Source organism: Hydra vulgaris, chromosome 12, assembly GCF_038396675.1.
Source record: "Hydra vulgaris chromosome 12, alternate assembly HydraT2T_AEP".
NCBI classification, from domain to species: Eukaryota; Metazoa; Cnidaria; class Hydrozoa; order Anthoathecata; family Hydridae; genus Hydra; species Hydra vulgaris.
This window is the reverse complement of record NC_088931.1, coordinates 35,120,001-35,139,187: the sequence shown is the minus strand read 5'-3', so window position 1 is coordinate 35,139,187 and position 19,187 is coordinate 35,120,001. Positions and strand designations below refer to the sequence as shown.

General features: G+C 26.9%; 1 protein-coding gene across 3 annotated transcripts in view; it reads right to left on the bottom strand.

Moving 5' to 3' along the window:
- The window catches only part of LOC100212436 (exocyst complex component 1), a 70,972-nt gene that overhangs the window by 23,494 nt on the left and 28,291 nt on the right, over positions 1 to 19,187 (bottom strand). The window contains exons 3-18 of one of the 3 annotated variants that reach the window (XM_065813052.1): positions 15,217 to 15,312; positions 15,031 to 15,100; positions 14,891 to 14,950; positions 14,567 to 14,697; positions 13,965 to 14,090; positions 13,784 to 13,885; positions 5,573 to 5,705; positions 5,333 to 5,442; positions 4,427 to 4,573; positions 4,052 to 4,142; positions 2,343 to 2,536; positions 2,096 to 2,197; positions 1,386 to 1,462; positions 631 to 651; positions 443 to 463; positions 61 to 141 (exon numbers count right to left, since the gene is read on the bottom strand). In XM_065813052.1, the coding sequence (XP_065669124.1) occupies positions 61 to 141; positions 443 to 463; positions 631 to 651; positions 1,386 to 1,462; positions 2,096 to 2,197; positions 2,343 to 2,536; positions 4,052 to 4,142; positions 4,427 to 4,573; positions 5,333 to 5,442; positions 5,573 to 5,705; positions 13,784 to 13,885; positions 13,965 to 14,090; positions 14,567 to 14,697; positions 14,891 to 14,950; positions 15,031 to 15,100; positions 15,217 to 15,312 (1,562 nt within the window). The remainder of the gene's footprint in view (positions 1 to 60; positions 142 to 442; positions 464 to 630; positions 652 to 1,385; positions 1,463 to 2,095; positions 2,198 to 2,342; positions 2,537 to 4,051; positions 4,143 to 4,426; positions 4,574 to 5,332; positions 5,443 to 5,572; positions 5,706 to 13,783; positions 13,886 to 13,964; positions 14,091 to 14,566; positions 14,698 to 14,890; positions 14,951 to 15,030; positions 15,101 to 15,216; positions 15,313 to 19,187) is intronic. The other 2 variants (XM_065813054.1, XM_065813055.1) reach the window with 2 other exon arrangements.

Sequence of the window (19,187 nt, the reverse complement as noted above, 5' to 3'; positions counted from 1 at the left end):
ATATAAAATAACAATGGTTGTGGATGTGTAAAAAATAAAAATACATATGAAATAACTTACAAAGGATGTAGGCTCTCTCCATACGAAATAAAGTTTTGAAACTGCAGATCCAAAAATGAAAACACGTTTTTCATCATATCTCTGATTATTTTTTTCAATAAAAGATTTGTAAAATAAGTATATTAACAATTATTATTATATAGATATATACTAAGTATAAAATAATATATCGTAGCAAAAATTAAGATATTGAGAAAAGTTTAATATAAAATAGGATCAATTAGTAACAATTAATATTATGTAAAAATTAACATTATTTATAACAATTAATAAGGTTTATAACAATTAATATTATCTAAAACAATTAATAATACTTATAATAACTATTATTTAAAACAATAACAATTAATAGAAAAATAATTAGCAAAACTTATTCTCATACCGAACTTCATCAACAACTTTCCTAGAAAGACATAAGAGTTAGTGAGTTACTGGTTAGTCAAAAAAAATCTTTATCAAAACATGGTTCAGCAAAGTGTTAAAATCAAAAGTGCTTTTAGTTTTACAGTAATATTTAGTAGTTGTTAGTAACTTTAGGTAGATTGTGATGTGCAAGGGGGTTGTGCATACCTAACACTTTCGTCATTGTTGCTAAAAATAAAATAAAAATAAGATAACAAGAAGCGTTGCATGCAATTTGTGCCTATGAAATGTAAACATGTTTATAAAATATATTAACAAACTTAAAACTATATGAATTTGCAAATTAAAAAAAAAAGAGCATTAAAAAATGTATAAACTAATATTTAAAAAAATTATATAAAGTTTTACATGTAATAAATAATAGTGTTGAAAAAAAAGGAATCTTGTTAAAGCATACTTATAAAATATTTAATCAGTTACAATTGATTAAAGTAAAGTATAGTAAATATACCATTTAAATATAAATTTGAATTTTATCAAAGTAAAGTTTAAAACTAAGTCTAATATTGCAGATATAGTTACACAATGATTACACGTTGTTTGTTTTTTTGCTGTAATAAATGCCTTCGTTATTTAAATAATGATTACTTAAATCCAAACCTTCAATCAATTTATGTAGTGAAGCCAATAGCTGTTTCAGACATTATCAGCAACATTTTATACCCAGCTAAGTACGCTTTTAATAAATTATATATATATGTTTATACAAATATAAAAGCGAATTTTGATTAGCAATATAATGTCGAACTGATTTTGGGAGCTGTTAGGGCTTCAGTACATATATCAGTTGATGTATATCAATTGATACATATGTATGTATACATACATATGCATATCACATATGTATGTATGTATGTATACATACATATATATACATAGATAAGCCAAAAAAAATTGCTAACTTTTTTATCTCAAACTTGGATCGGCTCATCATTGCACCATCAGTTAGATCATCTGTGGTTGAATTAGTTGAGACTTGCTAAAAGTAGAGAAAATGTCTCTGATATTGAATTCAAACTAAATGCAATAAAAAGAATTAAGTCTCATTTGTTCCAACAACTTTAATTCATTAACCAAATTTTTATTTATCAGTCAAAATTTCTAAACTTATTCACTTGTTTATTATGGTCTGTTGACTGACAAGGTGGTTAGTTAATTTAAACAGTGACCTTAGCACACAGTTATATTGCATTTAATAGTCTCATATTATTTTACACTTCAAGATGCATACTAAATTATTGGTATCAGTGGTGAATCACTCAAAGATATAGAATATATGAAAAAGCAAAAAAGATTAAAAAGAAGCTAACTGAAGAATTCATTATGTCTGAAAAAATTTTATGCATAAATATATATTTTGCAGCTTTCTTTTTTAATCATTAAGAGGATGAAAAGTTTATGAGAAAAGTAAAGAAAACTAAAAATTACCAAAATTGTTAAACAATGTTTACAAAAAATAAATTACCAAAATACAATGTTTACAAAATATAAATTAGCAAAATAAAACAGTTATGTTTTTTACAGTAATTATTATTACTATTTTTTAACGTTAGTTATTTTTAATTTAACACATTAAACAATTATATACTAAAAGGGAAAAATTTGTACTTACATCTTGATTGTCCCCTGGATAACGTAAATGGAAAAATGAAGTGCAAAAATCTTGTTCAGCAGAAACATAAGGTTCAATTTCTGATAAAACTACATCAAGTACCTTTAAAATAGTTATTATATAAAGAGAATAGTCTTTATCTTTATAGAAAAAAGTTACCACGATAACAATGTTACCATTAGTTACCATAAAAACTAGTCTTTTGCAACCAAAAAAATAAAATAAAATTTGTCATGTACAACTGAACCTGGTCAAATTGAGTTGAATTATTTCCACTGATAAATGATGCTGATGATTCTACTGAAACCATTGAGTCCATTGATTCAATTGAGGTAGATCTCTTCATTTTTGTTTCTTTTTTAAACCGAAGCATTGATGGTTTATTTTTGCCTGTATTTTCATAACTAGAAGCACTTGTTAGAGAAAAGCCAGACTTTTGACCTGTAAAAAAAAAAGAGACGTAAATGGAAAGTCAAAGTATACAGAAAAACCTGGTTATTCTTACCTGGTTAATGATTTTTAGAAAATTACATCAAGAACTTATTCCAAAACTCATTTTTTTTTTAAATTATTTTATTAAGTTAAAAATAAGAATTAAAAACTAATTTTAAAAAATGGTTAAAGACTGTTTGTTTATGACTTTTATAAAATCTGCTTTTTTTGAGTACTTTAATTATTTTTATTTGTTGTTTACTTGGCGCTTCTTTATATCTTTGATATTAATATTCTTTTTTTTCTGGGAAATTAATTTTATCAAAAAAAATATATATATAATCATATTTGAACAATTTTATGATGAGAACATCAACTAAGGTAAACAGTTTGTAGCAAACCCTTTCATGACAGAAGATTGCTCCAGATCAACTGATTATAGTCATATCTGATCCTAAAAATCAGAAAAACTGCTCAAGATAATAAGGAATTGGTTGAATACCTTTAACTAACAATCCAAAAAAATAAAAACTTTATGTTAAATCACTAAATAAGTCCACCCTGCAAAAAGTTTAACTGTAGCTACAAAATCATTCAAGTGTGTCCTCCTCTTACTGAGGATTTGTGGGTAATTCATTAACAAGAAGCATACTTGAATTGTTGGACTGTTGATAAATGCTTATCAACTAGAAACCAGGATTTAGTATTCTTTGAGAAAAATAATGTCAATGTTATACTTAAGTTAACTTTAACAACACACAAAAACCTGACTGAATACACAAATGTCAAATATGTTGATGCCAAATACACTTATTATGGAGTTAAATGACTTTTTTTTAACTTCATTTCTGAGAGCTTGTAGTTTATATGTACATTTTTTCTTTTTGAATAATTATTTTTTTGAAATAAAGTTTTATTATAAAAACCAGTTGTGTCAATTTTTTTTATGATAAACATTATTATTGTTATTATTATTACAACAAGTGTTAATTGTATTATACGGATTAAGGGTAATGCTTCTATACTACAATAATATATCTGAATGCTCAATTTGCCAAGTTTTGCTCAACTTGTTATGAATGCTATCAAGCAAATAATTATAAAATTTTTAAAAATATGCATGATAAAAAACATGATCAATGTTATTTAACAAAATTCAAAAAAAAATTTATAAAAAAATTCTAGAAAATTTTTTTATATCTAATCATTACATTTGATTTCAAAGTAAGGGGAACAGCATTTAAGCAGCAGAAACTTCAATAGTATAATTATGCAAAATCCGAAGTTTTTTATTCAAAACCAATGAGCTTCAATTTTAATTGGTCACCTTTTTCTTTACAGGATGCAAATAATTAATAAATAAAAGGATCTTTCATAAGTTGTTAAGTTGGTTAAGACTAGTGTTTGTGCTAGAGCAATGTTTTACTAAAACAGTGTTGTCCATCACAGAGACAAAAAAAAAGAGGGGGGGGGGAGGGGATGGCTTGTGGAGTAAACTATACGTAAATTCAAATGCAATTTTACCTTTCACTTTCATTGATGCTTTCATTCTGGCAAAACTAAGGTATTCAGAAAATTCTTTTTCATATACTTTTGAGAAAGACTCTTGGTAGCGCTAAAAAACAATATTAAAAATTAAATTAATTTTTTTTTAAAAATAGAAAACTAAAACAAACTATATAAGCAAAGAAAATCTTTATAGAAAAAACCTAAAAACAAAATTTAATTTTATACATTATTAAGAAGAAAAAAAAAGAAAAAGAAAAAAAAAAAAAACTAAAATCAATTGTATACAAGAAAAAATCATAAAAAACAAATAAAATCATATACTAGTTATATGCATAAGGAAGAAAATATTTAAAAAATTCAATTTTTAAATTTTTAATTAACAACTGTTACCGTTTTAATTTCTATATATTTTTCATTATCAAGATCCTTCAACCATTTCATAAGTTCGACATAAGGCTGGAAATCTTCATGTACAGATTCATGAGGCGGTAATGAAAGTTCGTTATTGGGCTTGTATGACGCTTGATCAACACTACTCTAAACCCATAATTTTTTTAGTTTAATAAATTAATACATTTAAATATATTTAACAACTTAAATGTAATAATTACTAAGGTAATATTTTAAAACAGATATATTCTGTTGACCAGAATCGCTTATCCTATATTATATATTCTTATATGTTTATATTCTTAAACATTAAAATTCTTAAATTTTTAAATTCTTTTATTTTAATATAAATGAAACTTATACTTTAATTTTGAATAACTATAACTACATAAGAAACTGTTTGTACTGAAAATGGTATGTAAAAATAAAAACAAGCCTTTTAGCTCAACGTAACTTTTAATATTAAATGATTTAGTATTATGAGCCAAATTGTACAAAACATATGTCAAACCTAACGTGGAATATGCAATATGTGCATGGTCACCTTAAATAATAAAAGGTTATATAGAAAATACAAAGACAAGCTACAAAAGTACCAACCATATGTAAATATTTTTGTTACAAAGACATTTGACATTTCAATAGATTGTTGCCGATAGTCATTTTATGACTTGAATAGGACCTATATCCTACTGCACCTTAAACACTATTATTATTATTATTATTGTTATTATTGTTATTATTGTTATTATTGTTATTATTGTTATTATTATTATTATTATTATTATTATTATAAAAAATTCCATAATATTTTTAGTATCAAATTTCTATGAAACATAAGATGTTAAATTTCTCATGTACTAACTCTCTGAAATTCTTTAAATAAATAGTGAGTAAATAACATACATATTGTAAAATAAATTTTTCAAGATGATTGTAGAATCGTTGTGCAAACTGAGACTTTAACTTCATTACTTCTTTAAGCTGTTCTTGAACAGCAGTCAACTCTGTGATACCTAAAACAAATTTGTGTATGTTAATATTAAATGTCCTACTACTTCAATCAAAGCATTGTCAATGTGAAAAAAAATTTAATGGATATAATCAATAAAAAAATATTTTATCAAACAAAAAAAGTTATCCAACCAGGATTAAATGGTGTATGATACGCATCTAACAATATTTTTGCAGCAGAGATACACTCAGCAATTCCCAATGGGTTGTATAAATCTCCTTCTTGTAAAGAACGAATATGACGTTGAGAGATATCTAACCTACCCTGGAAACAAATTTTTGTAAATAACTAGAAATAAATGGATACATATATATGCAAAAAAACAAAAACAATTTTCACTGTACTAATGAAATTTGCTCTCTTAAATCTTTAAAATCTGCATTTTGTTCCACATGAAAATAAAAAAATTATTTTTTGTCATAATAAATGCCCTTAATAGAGGGTGTTTTTTTTACAGGTATAGAACTTGAAGTTAACAACACTGTTTTAACTGGCAGCCATTTTGTCAACTGTCAAGTGATTTGTGTTTAGTTTGGTTTGGCATTTCAACATGAATAGACTGACGCCTGAACATCGCTTCTAAACTGTGCAAATTTATTTTGAAAACAATAGTTCTGTCCGAAATATGTATCAAGCACTACGTCCATTTTACGGTCGACATAATCATCCATCAGAGCAACTAATTCGATTAACTGTGGACCGTTTTTGCACCACTTTTACTCTGCATGATAATACGCACCCACAGAGACGTCGTACAGCACGTACTGAAGAAGCCATTGCTGCTGTAGAGCGTAGTGTAGAGGAAGACACGAATCAGTCTATCCGGCATCGTGCACAGGATATGGAACTGTGTCCATCCACTTTGTGGAAGATTTTGCATAAAGATCTTGGTTTGTGTGCTTACAAATTCCAACTCGTGCAAAAATTGAAGCCACGAGATCATTTAGCAGGACTTCCATTCGGTGAATGGGCCCAAAACAAGATTGCTGCCAATCCCGATTTTCATGAGAAAATTGTGTTCGCCGATAAGCCCGAAACGATTGACCACTTGGAGGACAACATTTGCTGCGTTATTGCCAATATATGACCACAAATGTTGGAAAAAGTGATTGAAAATTGGATCTCCAGATTAGATTACGTTCGAAAAAAAATGAAGTTAGATTTTGGGCATAAAATCTGGATTGATTTCCCTAAAACCGTTGCTCCAAACTTCAGCTTTGAAGTTCAGTGGCATAACTTTGATTTTTTGGTTGAAACTTCAATTGGTTTACTTGAATAGCATAATTTGAAGAATTTGATTAAGAGCGCAGGCTCTTACAACTGTCTTATAGTTTTGCAGCATAACATCTAGAAATCAGGGTCTCTCCTGCTGCTTTTTTCTTGAAAAAAACAGCAGGAGAGACCCTGAAGACTTTTAAACACATTTTTTGAATTAATAAAAGGTTATTTATGCATGAAAATTTCAAATATTTGTTTACCAGTTGGATCTTCATAGTTTTTCGGATCATTAATTTTTCTATTTCCGATATAACATGATGAAGAGGTAACTCATAATGGCGAAGTGAGCAACCCACTATAAGGACAACTAACCATTGTTAACACCAGTGTTGGAACTTGTATTATCTAGAGCAATTGCTTTTAAGCATTCAATAGTATAATTTTTTTATTTTTTATTTTAATATGATATAAGAATTTTACAACTTCGTACTTCATAAAAAAAAGTAAGTAAAACAGATAGGGGCTCAAAGAAGATGAGGATTAGAGTACATCATCACAATCTTTTCATAGAGCCCCTTTAACAAAAATTCAATAAAATATCGTAATATGCAATATGTAATAAAATTTCGTAAAATTTATAGGTAATAAAATTTCAACTAAATATCGTAATAAATATCGTAACAAAATGCATAATTCGCTAATAAGATTGTTAAGCAACAAACAAAAAAAAGTAGAGTAGTAACATTAACCAAAAACTTTACTCAAGTTTTAAAATTTTTTTCTGTTATAAAATTGAATAAACTTAACGAATTTACCGTACCTTTGAATCCTTTTTGAAAGGTACTCCATACTTTAGGACCTTGATATGAAATACTATATTCTGAATATTTATTAATTATCCGAGGCAGTTTATATGTATTTAATATATTTGCTCTAAGATTAGAGTTTTCATTTTTATTTAATTCAAACTTGTTATTAAAGCTTATAGGAGAGATATTGTAATTGTAACGATACATGAAAATTAAATGCTGATAGACATTTATTTCAAACACATTCATCATTTTCATTTCTTTTATTAGGGGTTTAATGTGTTTACGCCTATCCTTATAGTAAATTATTCTGCGAGCATGTTTTTGTAAACTATACAGTTTTTAAGCTTTTGATGTTTGAGTACTTTCCCATGAAATGCTTGCATAGCTGATGAAGCTATGAATTAGCTAAAAGCAGATTAATTTAAGACTTTGTGTATTGACGTAAGAGCGTATCATATTGCGTAAGAACATTTAGTGTTCCTGAAGTCAAACTAAACCAGATGTTTCTTTTTTGAGATTTTGTACTATATTTCCAGATACTTGGAATGAAATTGATCTTATCTTTGAACCCGCAAGAATTGAGAGCGTTATTATAAAATGGTGCGGCTCTATCAAAAGCTTCTTTGCTTGAAGATATATTACTGATGCGATTAGAGATCATTTTTTGTATCGATTTAATAATGCTTAGTGGATGATTAGAATTGATGTTAATATATAAAGGATTATCTCCTGGTTTTCTATAAGGTTTAAAATTTATATCTCCTGGTTTTCTGTAAGGTTTTTCTCATAAGGTTAAATATTATATCAGGAAAATTTACAGTTTTTAAGTTTGGTTTGATAGTGATGTTTTGATTAAAATTGTCTTTAAAATTTTTTATTAGATTTTTCTTTATTTTTTCCGATTGAGGACCACTGATATTTATAGAAGCAGCAAAGACCATCATCTCTATATAGATTGGCAGTATCAAGACCATATTCTTTGGCAATAGTGTATAAGATATAGAGGCTAACTAGATTGCATAACTCGACTCTGTCAAAATTACCCATGGTGACATCGAAATTACGGTCTGCCAACTTTTAAATCCACATATTATTTTTGAAAAAAGTAAAGATTTCCTGGCGTGGTAAATAATTTCTAGTAATATATAAGGAATTTCAATGAACTGTTTTGCATGGTTTATAGAATCTTGAAGAAATTGTTTCGAAATTGAAGGGTAAAACTCATCAATATTGTACTGAATGAAAGTACATTTATTTTTTTCAGGTATGAATTTAAACCATTTTATGACGTCATTTGTGCTGTGCTATATAGCAATAGATTGGTGTACATGGGTAGCATTCTTAACTTTACTATTGATACCATCTAATAAAATTTTACTAACTTTTCAGGTTCAGGTTTAGCTGGATTTATTAATTGGCACTGTGTATTGTTGGGGAAATTATCCTTCTCATAATAAAAAGATTTAATTCTCATGAAAATGCCTATCAATTATGCAATTGTCAACAAACCACCTTATGCCCACTCAATGGAAGATGCCTTACAAAAAATTTTATTTATATTTGCAACATAGAAACTCACCAAGAAGAAGAAGGATATTATTACATTGGACTTACTGAGAAAACTTTCAAAGACAGGTGGCATAAACATAAAAACTCCTTTGATTATAAAAGTAAGGCCAACTCTACTGAACTTTCGAAATTTGTGTGGGAATGCAAAAATAAAGCTCTAGAACCTATATTAAAATGGAATATTCTCGACCAAGCAGAGCCATTCAAACCTTGCGGTAAATTTTGCAATTTATGCTTGACAGAAAAATACCACATTATTACATCACTATTAAATTTGCTTAACAAAGGAACCGAGCTTGTGTCAAAATGCTGCCTTGAAAATAAATTTCTAATAAAGAACTTTAATGTCATCAAAGCAGACACTCCATAGCATTTTTTGTATATAACTTTCGTCGTTACTTTTTTGTTGTTGTTACATCTGATGATTGCTATTGAATGAAACTTTTAGTTATATAATTGAAATATATCTTAATAATTAGTTTTCGCTATATTATTTGCACTACTAATTATATAACATGCTGTATTGAGCACTCTTACTAGAAATATTAACATTATTCCTACAATATGTATATATTATATATATATATATATATATATATATATATATATATATATATATATATATATATATATATATATATATATATATATATATATATATATACATATATATATATATATATATATATATATATATATATATATATATATATATATAAATATATATATTTATATATATATATATATTAGAGCCATATTCAGGCGTAATCCCATACCATTTGACCGGTACGGGTGCCCTAACTAATGTGCCTAAACTAAAAATTCCATAAGTTATAAATTCCAAAATTAATTAAGTCCAACATTAAATAAAAGCAAATAAGCACGTAAAAAAATTGTCATTTTTGTTAGCCGTACATTTTGTTTTATAACTATAGTGGTGAACTATATCAATTTTATACTTTTATTTTATATATAAGTATGGAATTATATTTATAATTAAATAAATTATAATCAAAGTTAATTTGGGTTGCTAGCCTATTTTAAAGTACTGCATTGGTATTGTAGCCTTAAACTGCATTAAATTTTTTAAACAATAATATAAATTACTAATAAAATCTAATTTGGTTGTTTAAAAAAGGCTATATTTATTTACTATTTATTTTTCAAACTACTTTATATATAAATATATTTATTACTTTAAAAAAAGACGAATAAAAAAAACAGCACCAAACAATATAAAAACAAGATCAAATAATTTATATAGATAAAATGAATGAGGAGAAAAAAGAATGAAAAAAAAACAAAAGCTACTATAAACTAAATACAAGGTTCAAAGTTTAGAAATGTTTAAAACCAATGAAAAAAGAAAGAAAAACAACATTTTTATTTTAACTTTATTTTTTTAAATTATTTTCGTACACTGTTCATACCGTAATGCATTTTTGTGCTTAGTTTAAATTGTCCTATGTTTTTGTATGTTGTTTATTTTGTAATGTAATTTTGTGACTGTTTGCATTGTTTGTTGTTTGTTGTTTTTTGTTTTTCTATTCTTGTGTATTGTTCATTGGGCAATCTAGTGAATAGTTCATATTGTTATATGTTTTAGTGCGTTGTTTGCATTGGTATACATTTTTTATTTAGTTTAATGCTACCAATTTTGTATTGTTAGCTATTGTGTTTACAAAAACAAGTGACTTATTAATTTTTATTGTTATTGTTATTATTATTACTATTATGATTATTATTACTATTATTATTATTGTTATTGTTTTATTATTATTGTAGTTTTTAATATTTATAACTATAAATACTATTTTTATTATTATCATTAATATTTTGTAATTATTATTAATTATATATATAAAGCTCTGTATTTTTTGTGCTTACTTAAATGTTTAAGTGTTTAATTTTTAGATATATTTCATCAGTTACCAATAATACATCATACAACATGATTTCAAATTAATAACAAACAAAAACTTTCAATTCCATTAGTGAAAAAAATTTTAAACAAAAAAAACTTCTTCATTAACATAAAAAATGAAGTTTTATGGTTGCTTTTACACATTTTAATCTATGATGAAGACTTTCGTAAACCCTGAACATTTTTACGTAATGAATCAGTTTGCAAATAAAAAAGGAGATATTATTTTTTAAAGAAACCATTTTACACTCTTTTAAAGTTAAATTTAAATATTTAATTTTATGAACCATGTTTTGTAAGTAAAATGTCTACTGCGTAAATCATTTTATGTACAAAATAGGGCAAAACAAACAACTCTTAAAAATCCATTCACAAATTTTTAAATGCATAATTATTAAAATCAAATTGTCATATATATATATATATTTATATATATATATATATATATATATATATATATATATATATATATATATATATATATTTATACATATACACAACTTTTAAAAATCCATTCACAAATTTTTAAATACATAATTATTAAAATCAAATAGTCATATATATATATATATATATATATATATATATATATATATATATATATATATATATATATATATATATATATATATATATTTATATATATATTTGTATATATATATATATATATATATATATATATATATATATATATATATATATAAATATATATATATAAATAAATATATATATATATTTAAATATATATATATATATATTTATATATATATATATATATATATATATATATATATATATATATATATATATATATATATATATATATATATATATATATATATATATATATATATATATATATATATATATATATATATATATATATATATATATATATATATATATATATATATATATATATATATATATATATACACACTGCGACCATTTTCTATAGGCGCATGCGGATTATGTCTTAATAACGTACTTAACTGTATTTTTATAGTGTATTTCAATAAATTATAAATAAAGTATTAAAATAATGAAAATTATCAAAAAATAATATCAAATTTGAAAAGAGGTTAATCATAAATGAATTAAATTCAAAAGATTTTTTAACAAAACTATCCAAAAAAATGTTTTTATCACATTTTTAGTATTCGATTGGACCTCCTTAATGCTCAATTACTTGATAAATTTGTTTTGGCATACTTTCCATCAAGTTTACCAGCACTTTTGGCTCCATATCCTCCCAGCATTCTGATACCGCTACTTTTAGCTCTGCCACAGAGTTATACTGCTTCTGGTCAGCATAGATACGTCTTACAATGATTCCCCAGATGTTTTCAACAGGATTCAAATCTGGAATGCGAGCAGGCCACCACATTTGCTCAATTTTTTTAGCTTCAAACCAAGCTTTAGTCTCGTTACTATTGTGAATGCTGGCGTTGTCTTGTTGAAAAACAAACTTTTTGCGTCGATATTTGTTTTTAAATAGAATCAAGCATAATTTTAGCAGATCAATATATTCAGAACTTTTCATTTTGCAAGATGTAAATGCTAAATTTAACTTTTCTGTTGCACTCAACCCAAGCCAAAACATCAAAGATTTACTACCAAAATTCCTTGCAGAAAAATATTTGGGTTATCTCTTCATATTACGCCAATAGCCACTAAAACCATCAGGCCCATCAAGTTTATACTTTTTCTCGTCCAAAAAAATTACTTGGTATTGAAAACAAAAATATTCAGCTTTTTAGACATCTTGCGTATTCATGAGAATTTAATCTAAAATTTCTTACTTGTTCCCAATTGCATACCATATTTTCGTGGGCAAATTCCATCCGTTTCTGTTTGTAAACGGGCTTTATATTTGGTGCTTTATTCCTTTTTGATCGTACAATGTGTGGGCTGCCTTTAAGAACTTTCCTAATTGTCTCCTTGCAAACATTTAAACCCAAATCTGACTTAATTGTTTCCAAACTTTTTAATGAATTTATGCGAGTCGAACAATTCTGCATTTTTCGTGGGCTCAAACCCTAGATTTCTTTGGTTTCCTTTTGATTATTGCATAATCTGTTGGATTTTTCAAGAAGTTACGGATAACGTGATCTGATCTCTTCAATCTTCTAGCCATTTCTTGATTTGGAACATTTTCTCGATGATAAGCCAATATCTGACCTTTTTCAATATTGGTAAGGACCTTTCCTTTCGGCATTTGGTTAAGTTCAACTTAATTTCGACTCACAAAATAAAAAATACTACAGAATATAAGAAATTTGCGACAAAACTCGTCAAAACTTTAGTGCGTCTATAGAAAATTACTCGTCAAAACTTTAGTGCGTCTATAGAAAATTGCCACGTGAATACTAAAAATTTAATTATTTTAATACAATCAAGACAATTAATAATCAGATGCATAATGAATCATTGTTTTCTTACATATACTAATTCAAAAGTACAGTTAGAACAATTTTATTACCACTGTAACACTGTAAATCCGCTAAATTCTTCATGCGTCTATAGAAAATGGTCGCAGTATATATATATATATATATATATATATATATATATATATATATATATATATATATATATATATATATATATTGTTTTGTTTTTTCTAGTTGCATGATTAAATGTTTTACTAAAAGATTAAAAATAAAGACACAAAAAAATATTATAACAGATTTCTTTCCCATGAAAGTATACCCTCACCTTTTACTTCTATATTTCAGTATTGTGTCATAAGTGATAAGCAGACCTATATTATTTGAAAACTGAAATAAAAAGACATAATAAACTACTGAAAAACATACAACAATATATTTGATCTCCTCTAAAAGCTGTTTGTTACTTGATCTTTCAACTTCCATTCGGTTGTCTTTAAATTCCATTTGTCCCATTTGATCACTTACTTTCTACAGTAATACAAAATATTATTTATAACATAAAATAAAATTGAAAAAAAGACAAAAAATTTTTTGATATAAATAAAACCTGCAGGCAATGATCATACAACTGTAATCGCTTATCAAGTATATTTAATTCATCTGCACTTTTATCAATCAAGGATAGGAGATCCTTAGCTTGCTGCTCTGAACCCATCAATGATGTTATGTTTATCTAAATGTACAAACTCACTAAAACAAAAAAATAAATGTTTAATGAAATAAAGTTCTATTTACACTTTAATAACATAAATATTGTGATATTAAACTATTAATATTGATATATTGACATTTAAATAATAACATTCTTAATTAAATTAATTTATGCTTAAAGGGTTTTAATTACACAAACTGTAAAAAATAGATTTTTAATTTTCATACTAAAGGGTGATTAACTCAATCCTAGACATGTGTGAATGTTGCAGAACGTTGCTTATGTAAAAAAATATAGTTATAGTTTTTCTCTAATCCAGGTGCAAATAACTGAACCCCTATTAAGACAAGCTATTCAAACAGCTACTCAATTTAAGTTTAGAAAAATCTCACTTTAGAATTGAACTTAATGTATGTTTGAAAAATTATTATAAATATCGAGCAGGATATTGTCTTCAGGCCTATTGTTTTATTATATCATGTTGAATATAATCTTACATATTCAAGTTGTTGCAGCTCTGTAGATAGCTTTTCAGTAAAAATCTCAACTTTTGTAAGTGCACCTTCAAATTGGTCCAATATTTTGTTAAGATCGTTCTCTTCTTTCGGAGTGAGTTTTTGATAATCATCTTTAAAAATTCATAAACAAAATATTATAATATATATGAGTTAAAAGAAAAAAAAAGAACCATTCAATTAAAATATTTATTAATTATTAATAATTATTTAGAACTTATAAGATTTCAGATAATAAATATAAAAATGAAAGATTTTTATTAAAAAAAAATTTACACAAAGAAAAAAAAAAATGAATAAAACTACCTTGAGTTTCTTGATTATGTTGCGACCCTTTCAAAACACTAGCACAAAATGCATCAGGTTCTAAATAAACATGAAATATAGTTTAAATAAAACAATTGCTTTTAGCAGTTTAAGTCACGAAATAGAAGAAATAGAACTACCTGCATCAAAAATATGTTGACTGACATTCTGAAATTTTGGTTTAGAATCACCACCATATCGGCGCACAAGCTAATTTATAAAAAAAGTAAACAATAATTAAACACAGAACAATGTTAATATTGAAGAACCGATTATAAGTTAAAATTTGTTGATAACATTTATAAAATAAAAAAAACACAGCATACAGTCCAAAGAGTTTCAATAAATTGATTCCGATCAAGTGTTCGACTTGCATGCCATTTGTATATTTTCTCAAAGTGTAAATCAAACTCTAGAGAATCCTTGAATTAAAATTAAAAGCAAATATATATATATATATATATATATACACATATATATACACATTATATATGTATATATATTTATATTATATAAGAATATTATATATTATATTAAAATATATACATTATATATACAATATATATATATATATATATATATATATAATATATAAATATATATATACATATACATATATGTATATATGTATGTATATATATATATACCGTCGCCTTAGAGGGCAGAGGTTCTATCTCCATGTTGTGCTCAAATTCAACTATGACTTTAGGGACATCTATTTTAAGTGCTAGAATCAGATTAGGCAGCGGGTCTATCTCCACATAGTAGGAGAAGAGCAAAAAATTTGTGCGAGTTTTGAGCTATCTACATTTGTGCGGAATCCCAAAAGGGCAAAGGTGTTATCTCCTTTGCCATCTGACTATACCGGAGATATCTTCTTTGCCCTATGACGTAATTCTTGAAAATGGCAGACGATAACAAACGAAATATAATGAATAAACAACCTTTTATTCAAACAGAGGTAATTTTAAATAGTTTTTTTCGTAATTCTAAGAATTCACCATGGAATTAAACAATGGTTCAAAAAAGCGAACTTTCACTGAACCAAAAATTGGACGCAAACAAGGCAAAAGACCAAATCTTTGGAAACGATTTGTTGAAAAAGACAAAAGAAAGAAAGGAATGGCATACAAGACACGAAAAGGTAAAGCAGTACCGCCCAAAACACCTAGAACGGTTTAAAGTGCAAATTCAAGTGTGGAGAACATTTTGAGGAAACCAAACGACTAGAAATAAATAAACACTACTACCAACTAGAGGGTGAAAATAGAAAAAAAGATTTCATATGCCATTTAGTGAAAAGTAGCAATGTTTCACATTGTCGTGACAATTCAGGAATAAGACCAAAAACAATATCCTGTGCATATCATCTGCCAGTAGAAGCGAATGAAAACAATGTCATTAGAGTGTGTCAAAAATTTTTTGCACAACTTTGGACATAAGCAAGAAAACTGTTCAGTTTGTTGTAAAAAATAAAAATGAGATTGGTCTTTTCATACTACCAAATTCAAAAAAAGGAAAAACTCCAGCCAATAAGACTTCAGAAATGCGAACCAATGCAGTTCGTGAGCACATCCTAAGCTTTCCTCAGGTCGAATCTCACTGCTGTCGGGCTTCATCAAAGGCAAAATACCTTAGTCCTGAACTAAGTATTGAGGAACTTTATAGACTATACAAAGATGATTATTGCACAACGAAAAATATCGCACATCCAGCTTCTATCGGTGTATATCAAAGAATATTTGTTACTGATTTTAATATAAAATTTTTTATTCCCAAAAAAGACCAATTCTCGATTTGCAATGCTTTTCGAAATGCCAGTGGTGATGATAAAGAAACGCTACAACCAAATTATGACAGTCATAAACTTCGTGAAAAGGAAGCTATGGACGAAAAAAATTCTGATAAGACTGCATCTGCTGCTGACAAGTCCATTCGTTCTATAACTTTTGACCTCGAAGCAGTGTTACCACTTCCATTTGCAGGTGATGCACAAATTTTCTATATGCGGAAACTTGCCGTTTATAATTTTACTATTTATGAAACATCGACCAAAAACGGAATTTGTTACCTATGGGACGAAAGTGAAGGTAAACGAGGAGCCAATGAAATAAATACAGCTCTGTTAGATTATATGAAGTCTCTTCCAGTTTCTGTGAAGAGGGTGACTTCTTTTAGTGATACATGCTCTGGACAAAATAGAAACCAATTTATTGTTGCGACAATGATGTACATTGTTCAAACAACTCACCTGGAATGCATCAATATGAAGTATATGGAGTCAGGTTTTTCTTATTTAGAAGTTGACTCTATGCACAGTACTATTGAACGCAGTAAGAGCCATCAAAAAATTTACACTACACGAGAATACGAAGTTCTGATTGCTGCAGCGCGCAAGAATCCGTGTCCATATCTTGTTAAACCACTGCAACACACCGATTTTTTTTGACTCAAAACAACTTTGCGATAAAATTGTGAAAAATCGTACAAAAAATATTAAAGGTGAAACCGTCAACTGGTTGAATATTAAGTGGGCAAGGTTTGAAAAGTCAAGACCGTTCATAATGCAGTACAAATATAGCATTACGTCGCCTACCTTTATGGAAATAAATGTACAGTCTGGAAGAGGACGACAATCCAACATCGAAGGATTAGAGCCTCAGCCATTGTATCCTACTCGCCTGCCTATTTCGGATGCGAAAAAAAAGATCTCATGCGCATGGTGAAATTGCGTGTTATTCCACCAGATTATGCCCAATGGTATAACAACCTACCGTCTGCAGTAGCCATGAGAGACAGTTTACCAGAACCAACTGCTGATGAGTCAGAAATTGATGAATCGGACTATGAAGACAACTAAAACTAAGACTTAGTTTTCTGTCAGTCATTTTTTTCAGTATTACTATTATTATTCTGTTATATAACATTGCTATTAAAACAATTTTTGTCCTTAACTCGGACTATGAAGATAACTAGAACTAAGACTTTGTTTTTTGTCAGTCATTTTTTTCAGTATTACTATAATAATTATTCTGTTATATAATTTTGCTATTATAACAATTTTCTGATTTTTCTGCTAATTAATATTAAGATTTCACTTAGAATTTAATAGTATTGATTACAAAAACATTGTTTACAAATTTTTAAATTCTGTTCAATTCACAGTTAATTTGAGCAAAGAGAGCTACTTTAGATGTAAGGTTGTCAGGAAGATCATCAATGTAGATAAGAAACAAAACAGGACCAAGGACAGAACCTTGAGGTACCCCAGAAATTACTGAAAAGGAAGAAGAGTATTGGCTTTCAAGGATGACTTTAATAAAGCGGTTACAAAGAAACGATTTGATAATATCAAAAACTTTTCCAGATACAGCATATGAAGCAAGCTTATGGAGAAGAACAGCATGCCAAACATTGTTGAAAGCTTTAGATATGTCAAAGAAATAGCCCTAGCTTCTCTACCTCCATCTAATGCACAATAAAATCTTTCAGATCCAGTTGCTCTATGGCTGACTTGCAGTTAGCAATTAAAAAGAGTTCTGGAGAACAATTTTGTAAGGCTATGACAGGAATGTTGTCTGAACCACAAGCCGTAGAAGAAGATTGATATATGATTTTAGCAACAGAAGCTAGAGTGATTTGAATGCCTAACAATGGGTTAATCTGTTTAATTGGAATGGAAGGAAGAGAATGGCCATAAGATTCAAGTGTCAAACTAGAAGAAAAGTTCTTTGCAAATAGTTCAGGCTTATCCTTGGGAGAGATAATAAGATCAGCCCTCTGAATGAGAGATGGAATGTTAGACCTATCTTTGTTAAAGGCATTATTAATGATTGTTAATGTTAATTACCCTTAGCTGCTGGTATAATGAAAAGATTAGAAAACATTAATTGGTTCAACATTCTGTTTGCACTCAATGCAAAAACAAATGGCACCAGAAATTTTTTAATTTTATTGAAAAATTTTTTCTAAAAGAACACAAAAAACCCAGCATCTTCAACAGATTCTGGTAAAAAAAAATATTTTTTTCAAACATGCCTAAAATTATCAATTCATACAATAAAAATTATTATCTAATATTCAAAACTGATAGCAACCTATTGCAAAGGACATTTTGAATGAGATTTTCCATCATTTAATTGCTTTTTTTTGTTGTTGAAATTCACAAATTTCAACAAAAAAAAAGGACAAGAAATGTGCCTTAACAAAAATATAGTTTACATTACGTTTACATTAGATAAAGAAGATAATTACGAGAGAATAACAACATATATATATATATATATATATATATATA